Source organism: Cucumis melo, chromosome 12 (assembly GCF_025177605.1).
Source record: "Cucumis melo cultivar AY chromosome 12, USDA_Cmelo_AY_1.0, whole genome shotgun sequence".
Taxonomy (NCBI): domain Eukaryota; kingdom Viridiplantae; phylum Streptophyta; class Magnoliopsida; order Cucurbitales; family Cucurbitaceae; genus Cucumis; species Cucumis melo.
Genome location: NC_066868.1, coordinates 17,528,040 through 17,550,318, shown reverse-complemented (window position 1 = coordinate 17,550,318; position 22,279 = coordinate 17,528,040). Strand labels below are relative to the sequence as shown.

Below are 22,279 nucleotides of genomic sequence, written 5' to 3'. Positions count from 1 at the left end.
CAATAATTGGTTTGTTATTGTGATCCATATTATCGTTTTCAGGTACTTCTTCTTCTTCTTGTCTTCTTTATCACAACTTCTTCATCTTCATCATCATCTTTTTCTTCTATTTTCCATCCCCACTTCTTTTCTTCTTCACATAAATATTCATGCGAAAGTACTTCATATTCATTCCTTCTCGTTTCTCTTCTTTTTCACATCTTATTTAACATTTTTGTTGTTATATTGATTAGAATTGCTCACCTTCTTCTTCTTCTTAAACCTTTGATTAGAATGCTCTCCTAGATCACTTTTCAATTGATTATTTTGAGTGAAAATACATCTATCGTTCTACAATAAAAATATTGTAAACTTTAGTTTCATGATTATACAATAAAATCCTAACATTGTATATAACAATAAGTGTTAAGATCTTTAAACTAGATGATTTTACAAATTAAATTTAGGTAAATAACAACATACCTTGATCCAGAATAATCTTTTTGAGGAATTGTGTATGTTCTCTTACTTGGCCATCCTTTAGTACTTAGTTTAGGTTTCTTGATGGATAGAATGAACTACTTAATCAGATAATGAGATGACCAATTACTAAGATTCTATTTATAAACACCTGCATCATGGTGTTTAGGGTATTATCTTTTAACCTAATGCGTCTAATAAAATAATAGGCTCGAAAGAGATAAATGGCATATAAATGCAATTGGGTCATATTAATAATAACATTATAAATATAACATTCTCCCACTAGGCCATTGACATTATTTTCCATATATGTCATAAACATAATGCGCAAAATTAAATTTCATAACAGATCATGTCAAGTCAAAGAAACTACTAAATATTCATGGCGGTCATACATCATTGCATTAACATACTCCCTTTCATGTATCACTGAAATAGTTCTTCTATTAACATGATCTATATTAAAGATAATCAACAATGGTCCAATAATAAGTGTTTTTGTCAAAGACGGTGTCATGTTTGGTTTACATTATTCATTTATGTATATACTAATCATAAGAACAGAGCCATAAGATAAAATTAGAAATAATAAATAAATGAGCTCAAAGTGTTAAATAACATAATCTTGATTTCAATACTGATATCTACTAATGCCCACACTTTTAACATGATCACTAAATTTCTATGGTAGCAATCCTTTAGATAGTAGATATGCAACCATAAGTTTAGTGCTAATGTGTTTAATTGACACTCTTCATTTCTGAACTTCTTCTTTAACAATAAAGTATTATAATTTCATACGTTTAGCACCTTTAGAATACTTGTCGTTTTTCTTTTAGATGAAAACTGCTGCAAAATTATCACAATGAATTCTCAGTGGCTTAGCAACACTGTCGAAAATTCCAAGTTTTGAGAAAGTTTTCATGAAATTGCTCCTACAGCTAATATGAACATATAACCAAAAGTGGACTTTCATGTATTTACACATCCAACAAAATCTGAATATAAATATCCAATCACCTCAAGTGATCAGATCTCTTATAAGTAAGCATATAGAACAAGGATTCTAATTAAACTTACTCCCGCTAATTCTTAAGTATATACATCGATCAACGATGTTTTCTTTAAAACTAAAAGATTTAAAACTAAAAGATGTTATGGTATCATTGCACTTAAGATCATCATTGTCCGGAAGCTTGTTTAAATCCATATATTGACCTCTTTAATCTACATATACCATATGTTCCCTTTCTTCAATCATATAACCTTCTGGTTTATCCATGAATATTTCTTCATCTAAAATCTCATTTAGAAAGGTAGTTTTCACATCAATTTGATGAAGCTCTAAATCATAATGAGCTACTAAAGCCATAATAAATTCTTAATAAGTCCCTTTTTGAGATAGGAGAAAAGGTCTCTTTGTAGTTAATGTCATATTTTTTAGTATAACCTTTGACAACAAGTCTAGCCTTATGTCGTTCAATATTGCCATTTAAGTCAAGTTTTGTCTTAAAGATCCATTTACACCCAACTCGTTTACTTTCCTTTAGACTTCATTATCATTAATTGATTTTAACTCTTCTTTCATGGCATCTAACCATTTGACAGAATTATCTTCTGTAATGGCTTGTGAAAACAAAATCGAATCATTATTAATATTTAAGTCAAATTCTCACTCATGCAAATAAACCACATAGTCATCAGAAATAGCTGATCTTCTTTGTCTTATAGATCTTCTTAACTATATTTCTTGTAGTCCCTCAGTTACAGGTTCATTTGTTATAACATCATTATGTGGTGTTTGACCATTAATTTGTTCTTCTTGTGGATTGCTAGCATAGTTAACAATAACAACTTGAGAAAAAGTTATAGATTAAGGGATTTCCACCATAACTTCTTGAATTTTCACTTTAGGTGGTTTCAAACTCCCACTAATTACGTCATTCTCAACTATTCACATACTATGGTTAGGACAACAAAATCTATACCCTTTTGATTTTTTTGGATAACCAATGAAGAAACTACTGGTTGTTCTTGAATCAAGTTTTCTTTCGTGTGGATTATAAATTCTTACTTCCATTCGACAACCCCAAACATGCAGGTGCCTCAAACTAGGTTTTCTCATTGTCTACAATTCAAAACATGTCTTTAGAATTGATTTACTAGGAACCGTGTTTAATAAATAAGCAGTTCTTAATGCATACATCCACGAGGACATAGGTAAAGACAAATTAATTAACATGCTAACCACGTTCATTAATGTACGATATTACGTTTTTTTGCAACACCATTTGTTGTTGGGTTCCTGGTATTGTGTATTGAGCACATATACCATGATTTTTTAGGAATTTAGCAAATGAGTCAAAATAATGTGCTTTCTCACCGTATTTTCCATCAATTTTATAGAAACCTTAGCATTTTCAATATTGTAATTATGGACTTGATATTGTTTACTACAATTATTTGCATAAACATTAGGCTCGATCTATTTGATCTTTTCCAAGCATTAAAAAGATCTATCATCATCACTGCTAGCAGTTGAAGTAAGTGTAGCAGGTTTCTCACTTAAGAATGCTAAATAATCAAGATCAAAAACTCCACGATGGAATCAGATTTGTTTGCACCAATCAAAGAAATCAAGTCCATTAAACTTGATTATAGATGTAGCATGCGAATGAATAGAAGTGGGAGCAAATGATGCAATTACAAAATAGATATGCTTATATATTATTGCTTTGAGAAATAAACATAAAGATGCAATATAAATTCAGATAATATTAAATAATCATTAACTTATACATTGAAGTTCTTCTTTGGAAGACACAACAATGTACAATATTTATACTTAACTAATGTCAGATTTAGTTTCATATAATTGGTAATTTAAATACCCAAATTAGATACATTAGTTATCTTTAGATATACTAATAATATGTAACCAAACAACTCAATTAACCACAATAAGATTCAAAATTATGAAACTATTAATTACCTTTGGGAAAATTAAATGTTTTATAATAATGAAAATCAATACATTCATGACAAATCATTAATGTTTCATAATACTATCTCATTCATTAGCATCAAATGAACATGAGTAATTGAATCAACTCTAATTTGATGTCTAAAAATGTACCAATTTGGTCACTTTGGTGAGTAACAAACTATCCATAACATAGACATCATGATAAAACAATTCCAATTAATCATAATAAGATTCAAAATTATAAAACGACTAATTACCTCTAGACAATTTAAATGTTTTATAATAATAAAAATCAATATATTCATAATAATATCTTTATGTTTCATAATATAATATGATTCATTATCATCACATAAATATGAGTAATTGAGAAACCTTAATTTGATATCTATTAAACTTACTAATTTAGCCGCTTTGGTGACTAACAAATTATTCATAATATAGATATTATATTAAAATAATCACAAATAATTTATTTCCTTAATTTACAAAACACTATCAATGAAATATCTATAAGACTTACTAATTTGGTCATTTTAGAGACTAACAAATTACTTATACTGTAAATATCAAATAATCACAAACAAATACATTATTTAAATTATTTGTGATTTAAACATAACGCAAAAGGACAATAAAACATAATTTATTGTACCAAACTTTATGGAATTTAAACATACATAATTTATTATATTTTAAACTTAAGCAACTTAATCATGAGAAAATAGGTAACACTAATGGAGTAATTAAGAATGTAATTAAATCTGGATAACTTTAAATCCAATAAAAAAATTTAAATTTTGGAAAACACTAATCTTAATAGTGTAATTATTAATCATCCATATAAAATCACAAGTTCTCAATTTGACTCTAATACCATATGTAAACTTTATTTTCATGATTATATAATAAAATTCTAACATTGTATATAATAAATATCAAAATCTTTGAACTAGATAATTTTACAAATTAAATTTAGTTAAAGAACAATATAACTTGATCCATGAATAATCTTTTTAAGGAATTGTGTTTTTCTCACTTTGCCTTCTTTTAGTACTTAATTTAGATTTCTTGATGGAAAAAATGAACTACTTAATGAGATGAGACACAGTGAGAGGATCAATTACTAAGATTCTATTTATAGACATCATTTATCATAGTGTTTAAATTATCTTTTAACTTAATGAGCCAAATAAAATAATAGGTCTAAAAGAAATAAATGATATATAATATAATTGGGTCATATTAATAATGGTATTATAATTAAAAATAAATCTAACAAATATATCTCTCATTCAACAAACAAGCAAGATATCAATAATGAAAACATACTTATGTTTTTTTTTTCTATGACAACCTTTCTTCTCCAAAAATATGTTACAAAATTAAATAGCAAATATAACATACTTATGTTCAAACCTCCAACTTTCTGGTAGTGGTGGTTGGACTCAAGGATTGAGTTAGAGTAAAGAAGTTAGAAAATTGAGAAGTTAGAGATCAAGAAAAAGGGAGTTTGAAAGAGGGTTAGAGATTTCTTTTTTACTTATGTTTTACCTAAAAGAGAAGGAAATGGAAATTTCATCGAGGAGAAAATTGACATTTCACTCTTGTTTTGTCTTAAAAACTCAATTTTTTTCAAATTCAATCTTAAAAGTCATTTACCTCTCTAAAATTGACCTATGTTTTTTACAATTTCTCATATATATATATATATATATATATATATATATATATATATATATATATATATATATATATATATATATATATATATATATATATATATATATATATATATATATATATATATATATATATATATATATATATATGTTATACATTCAAATTAATTCAGACTTTACAATGTTCCTTTAGAAGGAGACTTACTTTTAGGTTTTAGATTTATATATATATATATAATTAAGTTGGATCGAGTCAACGCCACCCCTTACTTGTATGATCCGACTACTGAGTCAACTTTTTTTTTCCTCTAATTTTCTAACACAACCCAATGCAACACAAAATGTATCCCAACCCACTTGAATGGGTAACTTGGATTGGTTGAATTACCGGTTTTTTTTAACACCCCTACGTTTGAGTTGTAATAAGAAAAAAGAAATTTGAAATTAGGAAGAAATCAAGTTTTTAATTAAAACTTAATGAAATACAGTATAGAAAAAGATAAATACACATAATTTTTGTCTTTAACCAAAAGTAAAAAGGCCAAACACAACCAATAATCTAACCATAAACACAGCTTCAATACATCCTCATATATATATATGAATATATATATGAAACACACATGAATATTATAAATAAAATTTATATAGATGTATATGTGTATATATAAATATTCCACCACGCTTCAAAGATTGTCCAAACCACACTCGGGCGGGGTTTGAGGGTAACGAGATTTGTCGGTGCAATAGTCATAGATCATATGGTTGGCTTTCACCCATTGGTAATTTTTTGCTTGGGCTGGGCTTAAAGCCCTATGCGCAGGCCCTTCCCACCAATTGTTGGGGTTCCAAGGGCAGTTTGCAGGGCCTGGAACAGGGCAACCCTCAATGTCAAAGTCCTTGTAATAAGCATAGAATGGGGCTTTGTTCCAATCAATCTTCTCCAAACCACCTCTTGTGGCCCAGTCATCGGCTTCCCATAGTGTTGAATATATTCCCATTGGTTGTTGTTTTGGATATGGGATCCCTTTGGCTTCCTGGTTCTTATATACCCTTATTGGGATATCATCCACACCAAATCTGCACTCGCGATCGTATAAAATTCAATCTCTATCATCTTCGTCCACACACACACACACAGATATATAGAATATAGATAACTTGTTAATTAACACTTACACAATTAGCGAATGGGTCCATCTAATTGAATAAGTATGGAAATCAGCTGCTGGGTCGAACCACAAGTTCACCCTTTGCTCTCTATCACCCTTTCCATGAGCATATATATTAGTTTGAACCGTATATGGTTGTCCACTCCTATTTCCCAAAAACTCAAAGTCTAATTCATCGCGTATTGTGTCTGTGTCTGAGTTCATCTACACGATTATTGAAATTTCATTCATTATTTCATATTATCTGTAATCAATTATTTGTTTTTATAATGCTAACTTACGTAAAATGCCGTCACTGTTCCTGCTGAGTCTCCAGGAACCAATTTTATCTTCATGCTCACTTTTCCAAACAAGTATTGCCGCCTCGAAGCAAACCCACAACCTAAAAATCCATTAACATATTCAACTTCAAATTTTATTTCCTATTAATCTTGAATCTTATTTTAAGTTAAGGCATCGATGCATTTAAAACTTTCAATAGTCTTTCAACAAAATCTCTAGTAACAAAAGAATAATACATTCAGTTGAAAGTTGAAACATATAAATCATCTACATGATATATGTTCAAACCACATCCCGATCATATGTGTGCTAAATGCATTCAGCTTCTTTAAGTTTCTGTCTTAATTGGTAGTTTATCTTGCTATTGGATAAAAACATTTTCATTGCAACCCTTCTAGTGTTAAAATTCTAGAAAATTACCTTCAACTTTATACTTTGTTTCAATATTATTCTTCCACTTTGAAAAGTTTCATTAAAATATTTTTTGACTTTTTAGACCAGGTCATAACTAGGTTATTACTAGTAGTTTTAACCAAGAAAAAAGTTAATTTTTTATTTCAAGAAATGTCTCTACATTTTCAAAGTTTCTTTACCGTCCTTGATCCTAAAAAAAAATACTTTACCACAATATATATATATATATATATATATATATATATATAGACATGTCTATTTAACCCGCGGAGACCCACCTCGAACAGAGAGGGAAATCCCAGAATACATGGGAAATGGAGAGGGAGTGGGGAAATTTTTTCCCCATTGACAACCGGGGCCGGGGACGGAGAATACATTCGTTGACCTCGGCTCTACCCCCACCTTGCCCCGCCCCGATCAAAAATATAATTATTATAAATAAATAATTTATTTACTTATTAATAATAGGTAAAATAGTAGAAAAAACCTATTTTGATATTCTTCCTTTCTTTCTTTTTCTCTATTCCATTTCTTTATTTTTTCCCTAATTTCATTTCTATGTTGTGAACTTTTCTTAAAAAAATATATGTGTACGTTGTGCATTGACTTGTGATTTACAAGCTTTTCTTTAAAAAATATGTTTTCTCCTACAAAATATGATGTAATTAAAGACTTTGTTAGAATACTTATGAATTGATCTCTGATTTTTTATATGAATTTTTGAATTTTATGATTTGATTTTTAAATGTATCTTTTAATAGTTGAATTTTTATTTTTATAAACAATGAGAAATTGACATTTCTATCAAAAATAAAATAACCTTAAAAATGCATATACGTTTCATATAGATGTGGATTGGAAAATAAGATTAAACTTAAAAAAAATGGGGAATATTTTTCCACAAGAAATCCCCGTCCAGTTTCCCACGAAAAAAATTGGTGGAGATGGAGAATGAGATAGGAGGGTGGGGACAAAGAAGGGGTCACGGCCCCTTCCCACCTTGCCCTATGGACATCTTTACATAGAAAGTATTAACACTTACCTTTGAAATTTTAATCATTAACATTTTGATTAGGTTTATAAATATTTTGAATAGTGTTCTATTTAGAGCTATCATAATTTGGTTAGGTTTGTAAATATTTTGAATAGTGTTCTAATTCGAAACAAATTTCCTATTATAATTTATTAAAAAAATGGAGGACCATCCAGCAAAAAATAGGCACCTAATTACAAAGAGTTTAGAATAATGAGATTGTGCAGTGTGTATAGATTAGATTACATATAACAAAATTACCAGAGCTTTGGTCGAGAACAAGTTGAATTCCCCTGCCACCATCAAGTTGCCTTACATGGTTATCCGCCCAAGTCACCCTAAAATCCTCGAGAAAAGTGGCTGGCCGTCCTGAAACAACAACCATGCACAACGCAACAACATACGATAATATCCAAATTACGAACAAGCCAATCACATTCAAACTTCTCAACCCCTTCATTGCCCCCTATTTTATCATGAAATAGAGATATTAATGTATATTTTGTCCTTAAGAAAATTGAAGATATTATCTTATTTTATTTTGTATTATCTTGTATTATTTGTTGCCTTTTTCTTTCCATACAACCTTGTATTTATACCCCCTTTTTCTTTGATGTAAATACACACAAGAATATTCATCTAAATAAAATGACATGGTATCAGAGCCTCTTTAACTAGTTACTGTTCAAATCGCCGCCGCCGCCGCCGCACCCATCCGACGCCCGCCTCCGTGAAACCCAGTCGCCTTTCAGATCTCCGCGAACCCGAAGCTGCGCCTGTTTTCCCTTTGCGCGTGCGAGCCGGCCTCCGTGAAACCCAGTCGATCCCGAGCCTACCACCACATCCGTCGAAGCTCCACACTCCAGTCTCCGACCTCCGGCGTCGCTTGAATCTCCGTGAAGCCTGTCTCCAGCCGTCGCTGACCCGTCCGATCCGAGCGTGTCTCCAGCCGAAACCATCAGATCCGAAGCCGAAACCATCAGATCTGACCGACCCACAGCCGAGCGTGTCTCCAGCCGTCTGATACCACCGACCCGATCCGAGCGCCTTCACAGACCCGCGCTTTTCCATCTACCCGACCCGAAACCATCTACCCGACCGCTGAACAAGACCCGCCCCGCGACTTTCCATCAGTTTTGACCCGAAACCATCTACCCGACCCTTTTCCATCTACCCGACCCGAAACCATCTACCCGACCTGAAATCTGCTCCATCTCCGTGAAACCCGACCCAAAAATTGCCCTTATCTTTATTTAATTATTTTTTTCTCTGACTTGGTTTTCTTTTCTCTTGTGAGTAGATGGAGAAAAGTGAAATTGCTCGTCCAATTAGCACAATTCTTGATGGCTCTAATTATATTACATGGGCCAATCAAATGAAAAGCTTCTTAATTGGACGAAAATTATGGCGCATTGTCACGGGAGATATTACCAAACCAACCAAACAAGACAAGGAAGATGATAGCAAATTTATAGAACGCCTTGAAGAATGGGACAGCAAAAATCATCAAATCATTACCTGGCTTAGTAACACGTCAATCCCTGCTATCCACACACAATTTGATGCTTTTGAAAACGCTAAGGAGTTATGGAATTTTTTGTCCACGCGATTCAAGTCCGTCGGATTAGCGCATTACTATCAGTTGCACAATAGCCTCGTTAATCTTAATCAAGAAGCTGGTCAATCGGTTAATGAGTATCTAGCCGTGCTTCAACCTATATGGACTCAACTTGATCAAGCTACAATCAGTAAAGATCATCTTCGTCTTATTAAAGTCCTTATGGGACTACGTCCAGAATATGAATCTGTTAGAGCTGCCTTATTACACCGCAGCCCCCTGCCCTCATTAGATGCCGCTATCCAAGAAATATTATTTGAAGAAAGACGTCTTGGCATCAATCTCTCTAAACATTCTGATGCTGTTCTTGCCAGCACCTATTCACCACCTGGAGCATCAAGCACATTTTGTAAAAATTGTAAGCTCACTGGTCATAAATTTATTAATTGTCCTAAAATAGAATGCAGGTACTGCCATAAGCCAGGCCACATCCTGGATAATTGCCCCATAAAACCACCTCGACCTCGCAACTATTCTACCAGAGCAAAGAACTTTACTAAACCCAGTAACTCCTCTGCTGCTACTGTTGCTCCGGATAAATCCACCATCCCCCAGTTCCAGATAAGTGATCTTCAAAGTTTACTAAATCAGTTGATTTCATCACCTTCCTCTGCACTTGCCGTCTCACCAGGTAATCGATGGCTTCTTGACTCTGGCTGTTGCAATCATATGACATCTGATTACTCTCTTATGAACACTCCTAGTCCTACTAAATCTTTACCTCCCATTTATGCTGCTGACGGCAATTGTATGAATATCACTCACATGGGCACCATCAATACCCCTAGTTTGAATCTTCCTCACACTTACTGTGTCCCAAACTTAACTTTTAATCTAGTATCTGTTGGTCAATTATGCGACCTTGGCTTCACTGTCTCTTTTTCTTCCAATGGTTGTCAAGTTCAGGATCCACAGATGGGACAGACGATTGGGACGGGTCACAAAGTGGGCAGATTGTTTGAGCTTCTATCACTTCAGGTTCCTTCTCCATCCATCTCTGCCCCTGTCACTGACTCTGATACATATCAGTGGCATCTTCGTCTTGGTCATGCTTCTCCAGAAAAATTGCGTCATTTAATCTCCATTAACAATTTAAATAGTATTACCAAATTTGTCCCTTTTAATTGTTTAAATTGCAAACTTGCTAAGCAACCTGCTTTGTCATTTTCTACATCCACTTCTATTTGTGATAAACCTTTTGATTTAATCCATTCTGACATCTGGGGGCCTGCCCCTACCTCCACCGTCCATGGTTATCGTTATTATGTGTTATTCATCGATGATTTCTCTCGATTTACATGGATTTACTTTCTCAAACACCGCTCTGAATTATCTCGCACTTATATTGAATTTGCTAATATGATTCGTACCCAATTCTCTTGTCCCATTAAAACCCTTCGCACTGACAATTCCTTGGAGTATAAAGACTCCACTCTTCTATCTTTTCTCTCCCAACAGGGCACTCTTGTTCAACGCTCCTGCCCCCACACTTCCCAACAAAATGGACGTGCTGAGCGCAAACATCGCCACATTCTTGACTCAGTTCGTGCCCTTCTTCTTTCTGCCTCATGTCCTGAGAAATTTTGGGGTGAAGCAGCTCTTACATCCGTCTATACTATTAATCGTCTTCCTTCCTCCGTCCTTCAAAACATCTCTCCATTCGAAAGACTATATGGTACTCCTCCTAACTATTCCAACCTTAAAGTCTTTGGTTGTGCTTGTTTTGTTCTCCTGCAGCCTCATGAACACACTAAACTTGAACCTCGTGCCCGCCTCTGCTGTTTTCTTGGCTATGGCACAGAACATAAAGGTTTTCGTTGTTGGGATCCCCTTTCCAACAGACTTCGTATATCCCGCCATGTCACATTTTGGGAGCACACTATGTTCTCTCGTTTATCCTCCTTCCACGCCTCCTTCTCTAGTCCCCAATCTTTCTTCACTGACACATCCATTGATCTTTTCCCTCTCTCTGAGTCCACTCCTGGTAATGAGCTTGCTCAATCTGCACCTACTTCTGCAACCTCGGACCAGTCGTCCATCTCTGATGGGAATCCTAACCCTCCTCCAGACATCCCTCCTCGTCGTTCTACTCGGGTAAGGGAACCTCCTATTCATCTCCAAGATTATCACTGTTTCTCTACTATTGTTTCTCTTATTGAACCTACCTCTTATCAAGAGGCTAGTACTGACCCTTTATGGCAGAAAGCGATGAATGATGAATTACAGGCTCTTGAAAAGATGCACACTTGGGACTATGTTGACTTACCTCCTGGTAAAAGACCCATTGGCTGCAAGTGGATCTACAAAATCAAGACTCACTCTGATGGTACTATTGAGCGTTATAAGGCTCGGCTTGTAGCAAAAGGGTATTCCCAAGAGTATGGCATTGACTATGAAGAAACATTTGCTCCTGTGGCTCGGATGACATCTGTACGTAGTTTACTAGCTGTTGCTGCTGCCAAGCAGTGGCCCCTTCTTCAAATGGATGTAAAAAATGCTTTCCTTAATGGGACTCTTTCTGAAGAAGTATATATGAAGCCACCTCCTGGTACTTCTTCTCCTCCTCACAAGGTATGCCTCTTGCGTCGCGCACTATATGGTCTCAAACAGGCTCCACGAGCTTGGTTTGCCACGTTTAGCTCTACCATCACTCAACTTGGCTTTACTTCCAGTCCTCATGATACTGCACTCTTTACTCGTCACACACCCCAGGGTATTGTGCTTCTTCTTCTCTATGTTGATGACATGATTATCACTGGTAATGATCCACATGCCATATCCGATCTCCAACACTACCTTGGTCAACATTTTGAAATGAAAGACCTTGGGTCTCTCAACTACTTTCTTGGTCTTGAAGTCTCTCGGCGCTCGGACGGGTATCTATTGTCCCAAGCTAAATATGCCTCTGATCTTTTAGCCCGCTCAGGAATTACTGACTCTAACACAGCTTCAACGCCGTTAGATCCCAATGTTCATTTAACCCCTTATGATGGTGTTCCTCTTGAAAATGTCAGCCTGTATCGACAACTCGTTGGCAGCCTCATCTATCTAACAGTGACTCGCCCAGACATTGCATATGCTGTTCACATTGTTAGCCAATTTATGGCTGCTCCTCGAACCATCCACTTTACTGCCGTACTTCGTATCCTTCGCTATGTCAAGGGAACCTTGGGACATGGGCTTCAGTTTTCTTCTCAATCCTCTCTTGTATTATCTGGCTATTCCGATGCAGATTGGGCTGGGGATCCCACTGATCGGCGTTCTACAACCGGTTACTGCTTCTACTTAGGTGATTCTCTCATTTCTTGGCGTAGTAAGAAACAAAGTGTTGTCTCTCGTTCTAGTACTGAATCAGAATATCGTGCTCTTGCTGATGCTACCGCCGAACTTTTATGGCTTCGTTGGCTTCTTGCTGATATGGGTGTTCCCCAGCAGGGTCCCACTCTCCTTCATTGTGACAATCGTAGTGCCATCCAAATTGCTCACAATGATGTTTTCCATGAGCGTACAAAGCACATCGAAAATGATTGTCACTTCATCCGTCATCATCTCCTGAGCCACACACTTCTTCTGCAATCTATCTCCACCACTGAACAACCAGCCGATATCTTCACCAAAGCCTTACCATCTACTCGCTTCAATCAGATACGTACCAAACTCAAGCTGACAGCTACTCTACCACCTTGAGTTTGAGGGAGGGTATTAATGTATATTTTGTCCTTAAGAAAATTGAAGATATTATCTTATTTTATTTTGTATTATCTTGTATTATTTGTTGCCTTTTTCATTCCATACAACCTTGTATTTATACCCCCTTTTTCTTTGATGTAAATACACACAAGAATATTCATCTAAATAAAATGACAAGAGAGATGTGGAAAAAGAACAAATAACAAGAGGATTTTATAGATCGGGAGTGGGAAGCAAATGGGTCAGTAAGATTAATGAGGAATCGTAATGGGAAATGCCTTAAGCTTTACGACAGCTAATAAGAAGCCGTAGTAGTTAGGGCCTACTTCAATGGTGATACTACGTACTGTTTGCCAAATCACCTTCTTTGCACCTTCTTCATTCGCTAAAACAGTACAGCTTTTACATGTTACTCATTTTAGTTGTACAAACAGTGGCTTTTTATGCCTCTTTTCATAACTCTCTTGTCTTCAGTTTTCTGTAATTTCTAAATTAAAGAAACAGTTCAAACTTACTTCTTTTAATATAAATATATATCAGTTTTCTGTAAATTTTTATGGACTACAGATTCTTCGACTCACTAGCAATATGCTTATTTAATAGAACGGAGAATAAAATATACATATATATGTTAGTTATATATAACTGAGGCAGGGTAATTCCCTTGTTTTAAATCAATCTCCAACAATTTCTCAAAAAATATAATGTAAAAATATAAAACTCAATCAATCTCCGACGGTAGAGTATATGTGTATGTTATACACATAATCAATCAAATAATATCAAATAACAAAAGCATATGTCAGGTGCACATATATATTTCAAATAAAACTATTCAGAATTGATCAAAGGATATATACATAAACTATGAAACACAAACACACATATAGATACAAATAATATGATGGGATACAACGGTACATCCAAATTTTAAAAAACTAAGATACTGATATGTTTAAATATACTTATTTTCTCACGGGAAAAATCTATGATATAAAAGTAAATTTAACATAAATATACTAAATGTAATTTACTAAATCCACGAAACAAGTCAATGACAATGATAAGAAATATAATACAAACACTCAACTGCAATACAAAAAGTAACACAAAAAATCTTATTGAATTATAATAATCGATATAATACAATAGAAAAGAGACATAAATCGATTTGAGAAGATTAGTGGAAAGTATGAAGATAAAGGAAGAATTTATTGATTAAATTGTTGAAGATATTCAGGAGGGTTATATTTTAAAAAACATTAGGATCACTCAAATGTGATATTAGCGATCATATCACTTCTAAGATTTGTCTTTTATTTATTTATTTATTTATTTTGTTTTGATAAAGAAATGGGCATTTTAGATAGACAATTTAGTATTGAGTTGAGAAACTAATATTAGATGAGTTTCTTTTATTTTTTCTTTAGAGAAAGGTTAGCTTCAAAGTAGATATACTAAATCGTACGTCAGATATGTTAGAATAAAAACAAATATGCCAAATTGCATGTCAAATACGATAGCACAAAAGTAGATACACTAAATCGCATGTTAGATACGTATATGAAGATACTAGTATCTAATATGGATACTCTTTGCTTCACATGAGGTATTTGTGTGTTTTATAGTACATGAACATCCTATGCCATAGACATTGTTATATGTGTAAATTTGGACATGAAGAAATATACCAAAAGAAGATAAATACATTGTATTTATCTAATTTGATCAACTACAAGAAATTGAGCATAAGATTTATGTTGAATTTTGAACTAATTTGAATCCTCCAAGGTAGACAACCAACTCTCTCAATGTAACCTTTTTTTCTACAAAAAATGATCAATGTAACTTTGGTGATAGGTTACTTAGTTAAAAATTTCGTTGTTGTTGAAGCCAAGTTATTATATATATAAATACAATATTAAGATTTTATTTTGTATACATACAAGTAAAAGAGAAATATTATAGTTTCTAAAAAATATTAATTTATTAAATTGTCGGGCATATGAAATATATATATATATATATATATGTATAAATATATATATATATATATATATATATATATATATATATATATATATATTTATTTATTTATTTATTTTTCAATAGCAAAACGATGCAGACATTTAATATCGGACAATTACTAACAAAAGTAGATGACAAACTGAAGATCTATGATATCATTTAAAAATCAACCTCAAAGTAAAACCGTCATTAAAAGGGTTTAATTAATAACAAGTTTATAGATGTCGGTTAAGAACCGAAACAGTACCTCTATATTGTCAGTTTAAAATTGACATTATTGGCATCTATAATGTTAGTTTAAAATCGACATTAAAGAAAAACAGACATTAAAAGATTTTAATAACATATTCATAGATGTCGGTTAAGAACTGACACAATACCTTTATATTGTTAGTTAATTTAAAACCGACATTATTAGCATCTATAATGTCAGTTTAAAATCGACATTAAAGCAAAATCGACACTAAAAGCCTTTAATAACACGTTCGTAAATGTGACGTTGTACTTCTACAGTGTCACTTTTAAACTAACATTAAAACTCAATTTTGTTGTAGTCATCTAGTGCTAATTTATTATGATTTGATCCATCCTTAGCCTAAGAGGAAAATGTATCCTCCATCTCATTCTACCTATAAATACATTAGTAATAACTTCATAAGAAGTATCTTAATATGTGATATGATATCTTAAACATAATCTAAAAGTTTTAAACTTCTTTTCTATTTTATAACTCTATTATTGACTTAGGTATCCGAGTAAAGTTTCTTTGTTTTACTGATCATCTCTTCCATGAAATACTAATTTATCGTTAACATAAAGTGAAGGTGAGATAATTTTGGCATCGTTAAATTTTGGCATCAAATATAGAAATGGAATACCCATAAAAAGTTTTGTATAGGGGCAATATACGTACAATTAAGTCCAATAAATAAGAAAATTAAAGCTATATAAGTGGATGTTTTGGTGGTAACTTATAGGCTATTAACTTTGACTATTTTTGAGTTTTAGCAGCTTCTTTGCTATATTGGACAAATTACGTGCGTTTCAACTCTTAACTAAAAATAAAAGAAAGCACTTTTTAAGTGTTTTTCAATTATCCACACATAATTATTATCAATCCAACTATACACACCAAACACATCTTAAACAAAGGTAGAAGAAAACTATTCATAGCTTCACAAATTACTAATTACCTACTACATTATAGTTGTCCCATTTCATTTATCTCCCATTTCATTACTCAATTGAGTTTTTGAAGAATTTAAATTTCTTCACAATTAATTGTTCTATTAAATAGTTTTTGTTATAACTAACGCAACAATAAACTTTAAATCATGTGTATTTAAGGAGATTTGTAAATTTTGAAAAATATCAAAGATTAATCTAACTCGAATAAAAAAATGGACGTTTTCAAATATATCAAAATGAATAAAAAAATATAACGAAATTTCATATCTATCAATTATAGAACATAGATGAACTTTTACCTGTGTCTATTATCAATGATATGGATAGACACTAATAGAAATATACTAAATCTATTATTGATTGAATTTAAAATTTTGTTATATTTTGTAAATATTTTCAACAGTTTTGTCATTTACCAATAATTTCTCTGAAAAATATTACGATTAAAGATAAATAACGATGAATAATTATGAAAAAAAACAAACAATGTTATTCCCAAAAGGTTATCTAAAATATCACTCACTAAGTCATAAACTTACATTTTAAGTTTTCCTTTCCCAAGTTGTAAGAAGCTAAGCGATTGTTTAGAGAGCTAAGCGATTGGGTTAAAAGGTGAGTGATCATTGAAGGAGCTAAACGTTTAGACTGGGAACTAAAAGATCGTTGAGGGTCGAAGACTTTGAAGGCATCTAGAATTTCGTATTTAAATCCTATTTTAAGATCTTATTTCATGTGCTATTGTAGAACTCATGAACTTAAGTTATTAAAAGTGAAGTTTTGTGTTGTTTTTCTGCTATACCCGTTTGGTTTTGGTTGTGTTCTTTATAGTTTGGTAATATTAAAGGACCTAAGCGAGCGTTCTGACATCTCGTTTTTTAGGTGTTGGGATTGCTCAAGTCGAGTCCAAAACTTGACTTGACTTGATTTGTAATGTAAAGGTGAGAGGGTTTTGCTTATGAGTTTATCATTTGTCTTTCTATTGCAAACCTTTCTTCCCAGAATCAATTGTGCACGATGGGGTATATGCTCGTTTATACACCTCTCATTGGCTTAATAATAAATTTGTTAATGTGTCATTGGGGCTCTATGTCTGGGACTACGCTACACGATAAGACATCATCATCGGATAAAATATGCTCGCTATGTCTCTAGGTGAGGATTGTGCGATAAAAGATACACATCCTTTCCACGCGTAACTACTTAATCTGCATTGAGTACAAGTTTTCTTATCACTTGTCCAAGTTTAAGCGAAGAGATAGGTTTCTTAGGTAAGCCAGGGTTGAACACAAGAAATTTCTCTCAATCTTAGTTATAATGTTTACTTTTTTTTCAAGCGATATAAATATCTATACAACATAAAGTATAATTGTGTATGTGTGTATTAAATCTACTCTTTATGCTAGAGATTTTATAGAAGGTGATATGAAGTAGTGTGAATATGGAGAATTAACTAACTTGCATTAAATAAATGTGAAGGTAGGTCTTCACGTTGTAGGCGATTAAACCATGCGGTAGTCCTTGATGCGATAGAGATTACATAATCATCTTCTAATTAAGGGAAGCACCTTTCGATGCTTAAATGCCACACTTGTTCACCTCTCAGGATACAAATGATAAAGATTAACTATGCAATAACTATCTAGGTTTCCTTATTTAAGAATCACATTGCCTCTTTTTTAAGGTGGTCAACCTCTCGGTGTCAAGATACCACACTTATTCTCCTTTCGCGACACAAATGATGAAGGTCAATCACCAGAATGGAGTTTGTTCCAAACTCTTTTCTGCGTGCGTTTAGCTATGTTCTTGCTACTTACTTTCTTGAGTAGTTGGCGACGAACCTTAGCCACGGAATGGAGTCAAGCTCAGGTAAACTCGATGAATCGTATAAGTAAAAATCTCTTATCAAGCAGTTATCATGAACTTAAACTACTTATAACACTTCAGTAAGATGTACAATAAAAAAAAAGTGACAGAAAGACAATGAATAAATTTGCGATGTATTGATTGATGTAGGCCTTTCGGTTGTGGAAACATAAAAGTCAAACATTACATTAGAAATACAAAACTAGAAACTAAAGAAGGGAGCCAAGCTGTAGAATGCCTTATGTGCATTCTTTGGCTCTTTTACAAGTTAGGGGGAAAGATGGTGGTTTCTCTCTCTAATCTCTTATTCATATGTGATGAATGAATCAAAGACTTTTTGTTCGAGATATCTAAGTGGGATTAAGACTCGATTCACTAGGGATGAACAAAATATTGATATCATTCTCGAGGATGAGGTAATTAGTGAGTTTGAAGTGTTCGTGCAAAAATTACGACCATTGGGGATGTCAAGTTTACAAACCATAACATAGGAAGAGAAACGCCTCTTTCATTGGTACATTCTCAACAATGTAGATGAAATAGTGGATTACCGCAAGTACGCATTTCTAACTTTATACTTCATTGGCTACTTTGAATCTTTGTAATTGTCGTTACACAAACTCACAATTATGTATTTTAGAAAACACTTGAGGTTGATATGTCGTCAATGTCAAAGCATTGCTAACTTATTTAAAAATCATCAACGAGCATTTCCTAATTGGTTTAGATCTCAGGTATGTAGAGTATATAAATTTGAGAATTGGTATATGCTTATTTCAGAATTTATGTATATTCACTCACATCAATTTTAGGTTCTAAAAATGCACGAGAGAGAACATTTCTCATGATTTCTTTTCACTCGCGATGGGACCTTCACTTGAGATTTACTCTTACAATGGATGATTGTCGGTGGGGTACGATTTTCACACGATAGAGCATGATTCCCAACGCACTACACAGTATAGTACAGTCATGGTAGTCGATGAAAATAGTGGCAGTGGAAGTACTCACAACAATTTCTATAGTGTTTTAGATGAAGTGTTGAATATTCAATATTCGTTGGGACGGTGTGCTTGGCTATTCAATTGTAGATGGTTTGACACTGACAACAACAAAAGGCATAGGGGCACACGTGGAATTAGGCTACAAATTTCAACACATCGTGTTTTTTGTTCGTTGAAAAACTGATGATTCTGTGAACCAAACACATCAAGTCTTGTACCTCGAGGACCCAAAAAATGGTATCAATTGGAAAGTTGTTCAAGTAGTCCAAAGTAAATGTATATGGAACGTGCCCGAAGTGGAAGATATTGAGAACAAACAACTTAATGTATTGAAATTCGTTTTTGGACATCGTGTGGATGAACATATTGAGGATGATACTCTGTGTAGGCCTGACGTTGATTCTATAGTGGTGGAGATCAGTTGTGCGTTGTGTCGCTCACGACTTCATAGACTATGATGATGAACAATTATCACCTTAAAGCAGATCAAACGATGACGAATAATAATGTCTTCTTTATGTATCCACATATTTAAATTTTTTATACATTTGAGATACTTCCATTTGTTTAATGCTTGTTGGTTTTTATGTCCACTGATAGTATGACATCATTTTCCAGTGATTTCCATGAGGCAGATGTGTTTCTAGAGTTAGATGACACATTCAATAATGCGGAAGGATCGTCCTCGATGGACGAGACTTTAGGTTAGTCACGTTACATAAACAATTGAATAAACAATTAGGTTTCTGTTTCTGATAGTGTTCTTTTTTTTTTTTTTGTAGATGGCCCTCAACACATTCGCACTCTGAGAAGACGTCAGCACTCCCAGAACTTGGAGTTGGATAGATACATACAGCAAAAAGGGTAGATTCCAATATCAATTTTCCTAGGAAGAGATAAGCCTATCTCCCCACATGTTGTTCGGTTTAGGAACACCGTTGGTGTGTTAACATGAGATATATTTTCAATCCACTACCTTAAGTGGACTGATGTAACTCCAGAGTGCATGCATCCAGGTCGTCAAGGGCGACCTACAGGTAAGTTTGTAAATTACCTTACATATATGTTAAACCTACATATATAGAAACCTAATCCATATGTATCTTTCTTTTGTAGCAATGGTTCATGCTTGATTTCCCTAATCAAGCAGTTACTCAGTTTGTTGAGCATCAAATACTCAACACGTGGAAAGAGTTCAGGGGAGACAACTATAAGCATTTTAAGTAGTTCAATGACCTTGAAGATGCAAGCGCTAACCCACCACCAAGATTGGTGAATTGTGTGAAAGATTGACACTTCCTCTGCGATTATTACTTGACTCGACAATTTCGTGATTTAAACTTTTTACTTTTACTTCATGGTACTTCATTTTTGTTGTTTGGATGTAACATTTTGATTATTTGCATGTAGGAGCAATTAAGGATCAATAAGGCTACTAGAGTGAAACAACCTTACAACCACAATAGAGAGTCCAAATCATCCTACAACAACAACATGAGCTCACTGAACAACGAGGTCACTCAGTGGACCGTGTGGAGTTGTTCAGAGAAACACACATCAGTAGGAGTGGCCAGTTCGTTCTACAGGCGGCCACGGATGCGCATGTAAGTTTATGAAAACCTTTTCTTGTATTTTCTACTTTTAATTTCAGCTCATAACTTAAAACTTTTGGTACAGAATCAAATGCTGGAACTCCAGTCCCAACCCTCCTCAAAAGGTTCTCAACCACTCTTTGGGGATGAGATATGGGAGACCGTTTTGGGTAGGCGACTGAGCTACTCAAAAGGTCTTGGTTGGGATCTCAAGCCTAAGTCTCGAAAGAGTACTACTAGCAGTTCTTCCTCTTCATATGAGCAGGAGATGCACCCTTGAGAGGTAACGAACTAAGAGCTAGCCTTGAAAATGCTAATTGATTAATTGAAGAACAACGAAGAACGTTGAGGTTGCATGCCTAAAAAATGGAAGAAAATGCCCGACAAATGGAAGAAATGAAGAAGATAATTGAGGAAATGAATCAGGCACAGAGAGGATCGTGAACACTTGGGATACGTATTTTTCAACTTTTATTTTTTTTTTAATTTGTCATCGGTGATATATATCTAAATTTACTTTCATGTTGTTGTAGGTTTAAAATTCTTTGAATTTGGCGTCTGTGGTAATAATTAGGAGATAGTGTAGTTTTTTTCCTTTTCATGTAATTGTTTTGAACAAACACTTTTTAATTTTTCTTATACATTTTGATTTAGTATTTAATTTTATAAATTACAATTTTTTATTGAATAATTTGTTATTAATTTTTTGTTTGTTGTCTTTCATAATTTTATTGAATTTATATCGAATCGAAACCCAAAAGAGTACCTCACGATAACAAAAAGATAAAAAAATAAATAAATTGAATAAAAAAATTGATATATATATATATATATATATATAAATTTTTGACGACACCTTATATGCGTTGGGAATAACACCCTTTCCCCGACGTCGTGGAGAAAGTATCAGGGCAAGCTTCTCCGATGATGCTGCATTGGGAGAACGATACCCCGACACGCAAAGGAGACGTCCGGAGTACACCCTTGTCGTCATCCACCATCCATCGACATTGACGGCGTCAGGAATAAGGCATTTCCAACGATGTCCTGTTTGCGAGTCGAAAATTATTCCCTGATGCATTATGCTCGACGGTCTTCCCGACGGCGCTTTTGACATCGGAGAGATTTTTCCGATGCCGTTGGGTACAAATACCGACGTTGGATGGCGTCGAGAGTTCCTGAATTCCTTGTAGTACATGAAATTTTCACTTCTTGAAGTCCATCATTGATGGACTCCTTTTATAGAAATCTATCATATTTACATC

At 33.6% G+C, this 22,279-nt stretch overlaps 1 protein-coding gene across 1 annotated transcript; it reads right to left on the bottom strand.

Moving 5' to 3' along the window:
- Nucleotides 1-5,574: 5,574 nt before the first annotated feature.
- Nucleotides 5,575-8,520, bottom strand: LOC103498210 (probable xyloglucan endotransglucosylase/hydrolase protein 7). The gene is made up of 4 exons (XM_008460729.2): nt 8,293-8,520; nt 6,584-6,684; nt 6,310-6,506; nt 5,575-6,210 (listed from the first exon to the last, which is right to left on the bottom strand). Exons 1-4 carry the CDS (start codon nt 8,489-8,491, stop codon nt 5,817-5,819), a joined length of 891 nt encoding a protein of 296 aa, XP_008458951.2. The 5' UTR covers nt 8,492-8,520; the 3' UTR covers nt 5,575-5,816.
- Between the last annotated feature and the right edge of the window lie 13,759 nt (nt 8,521-22,279).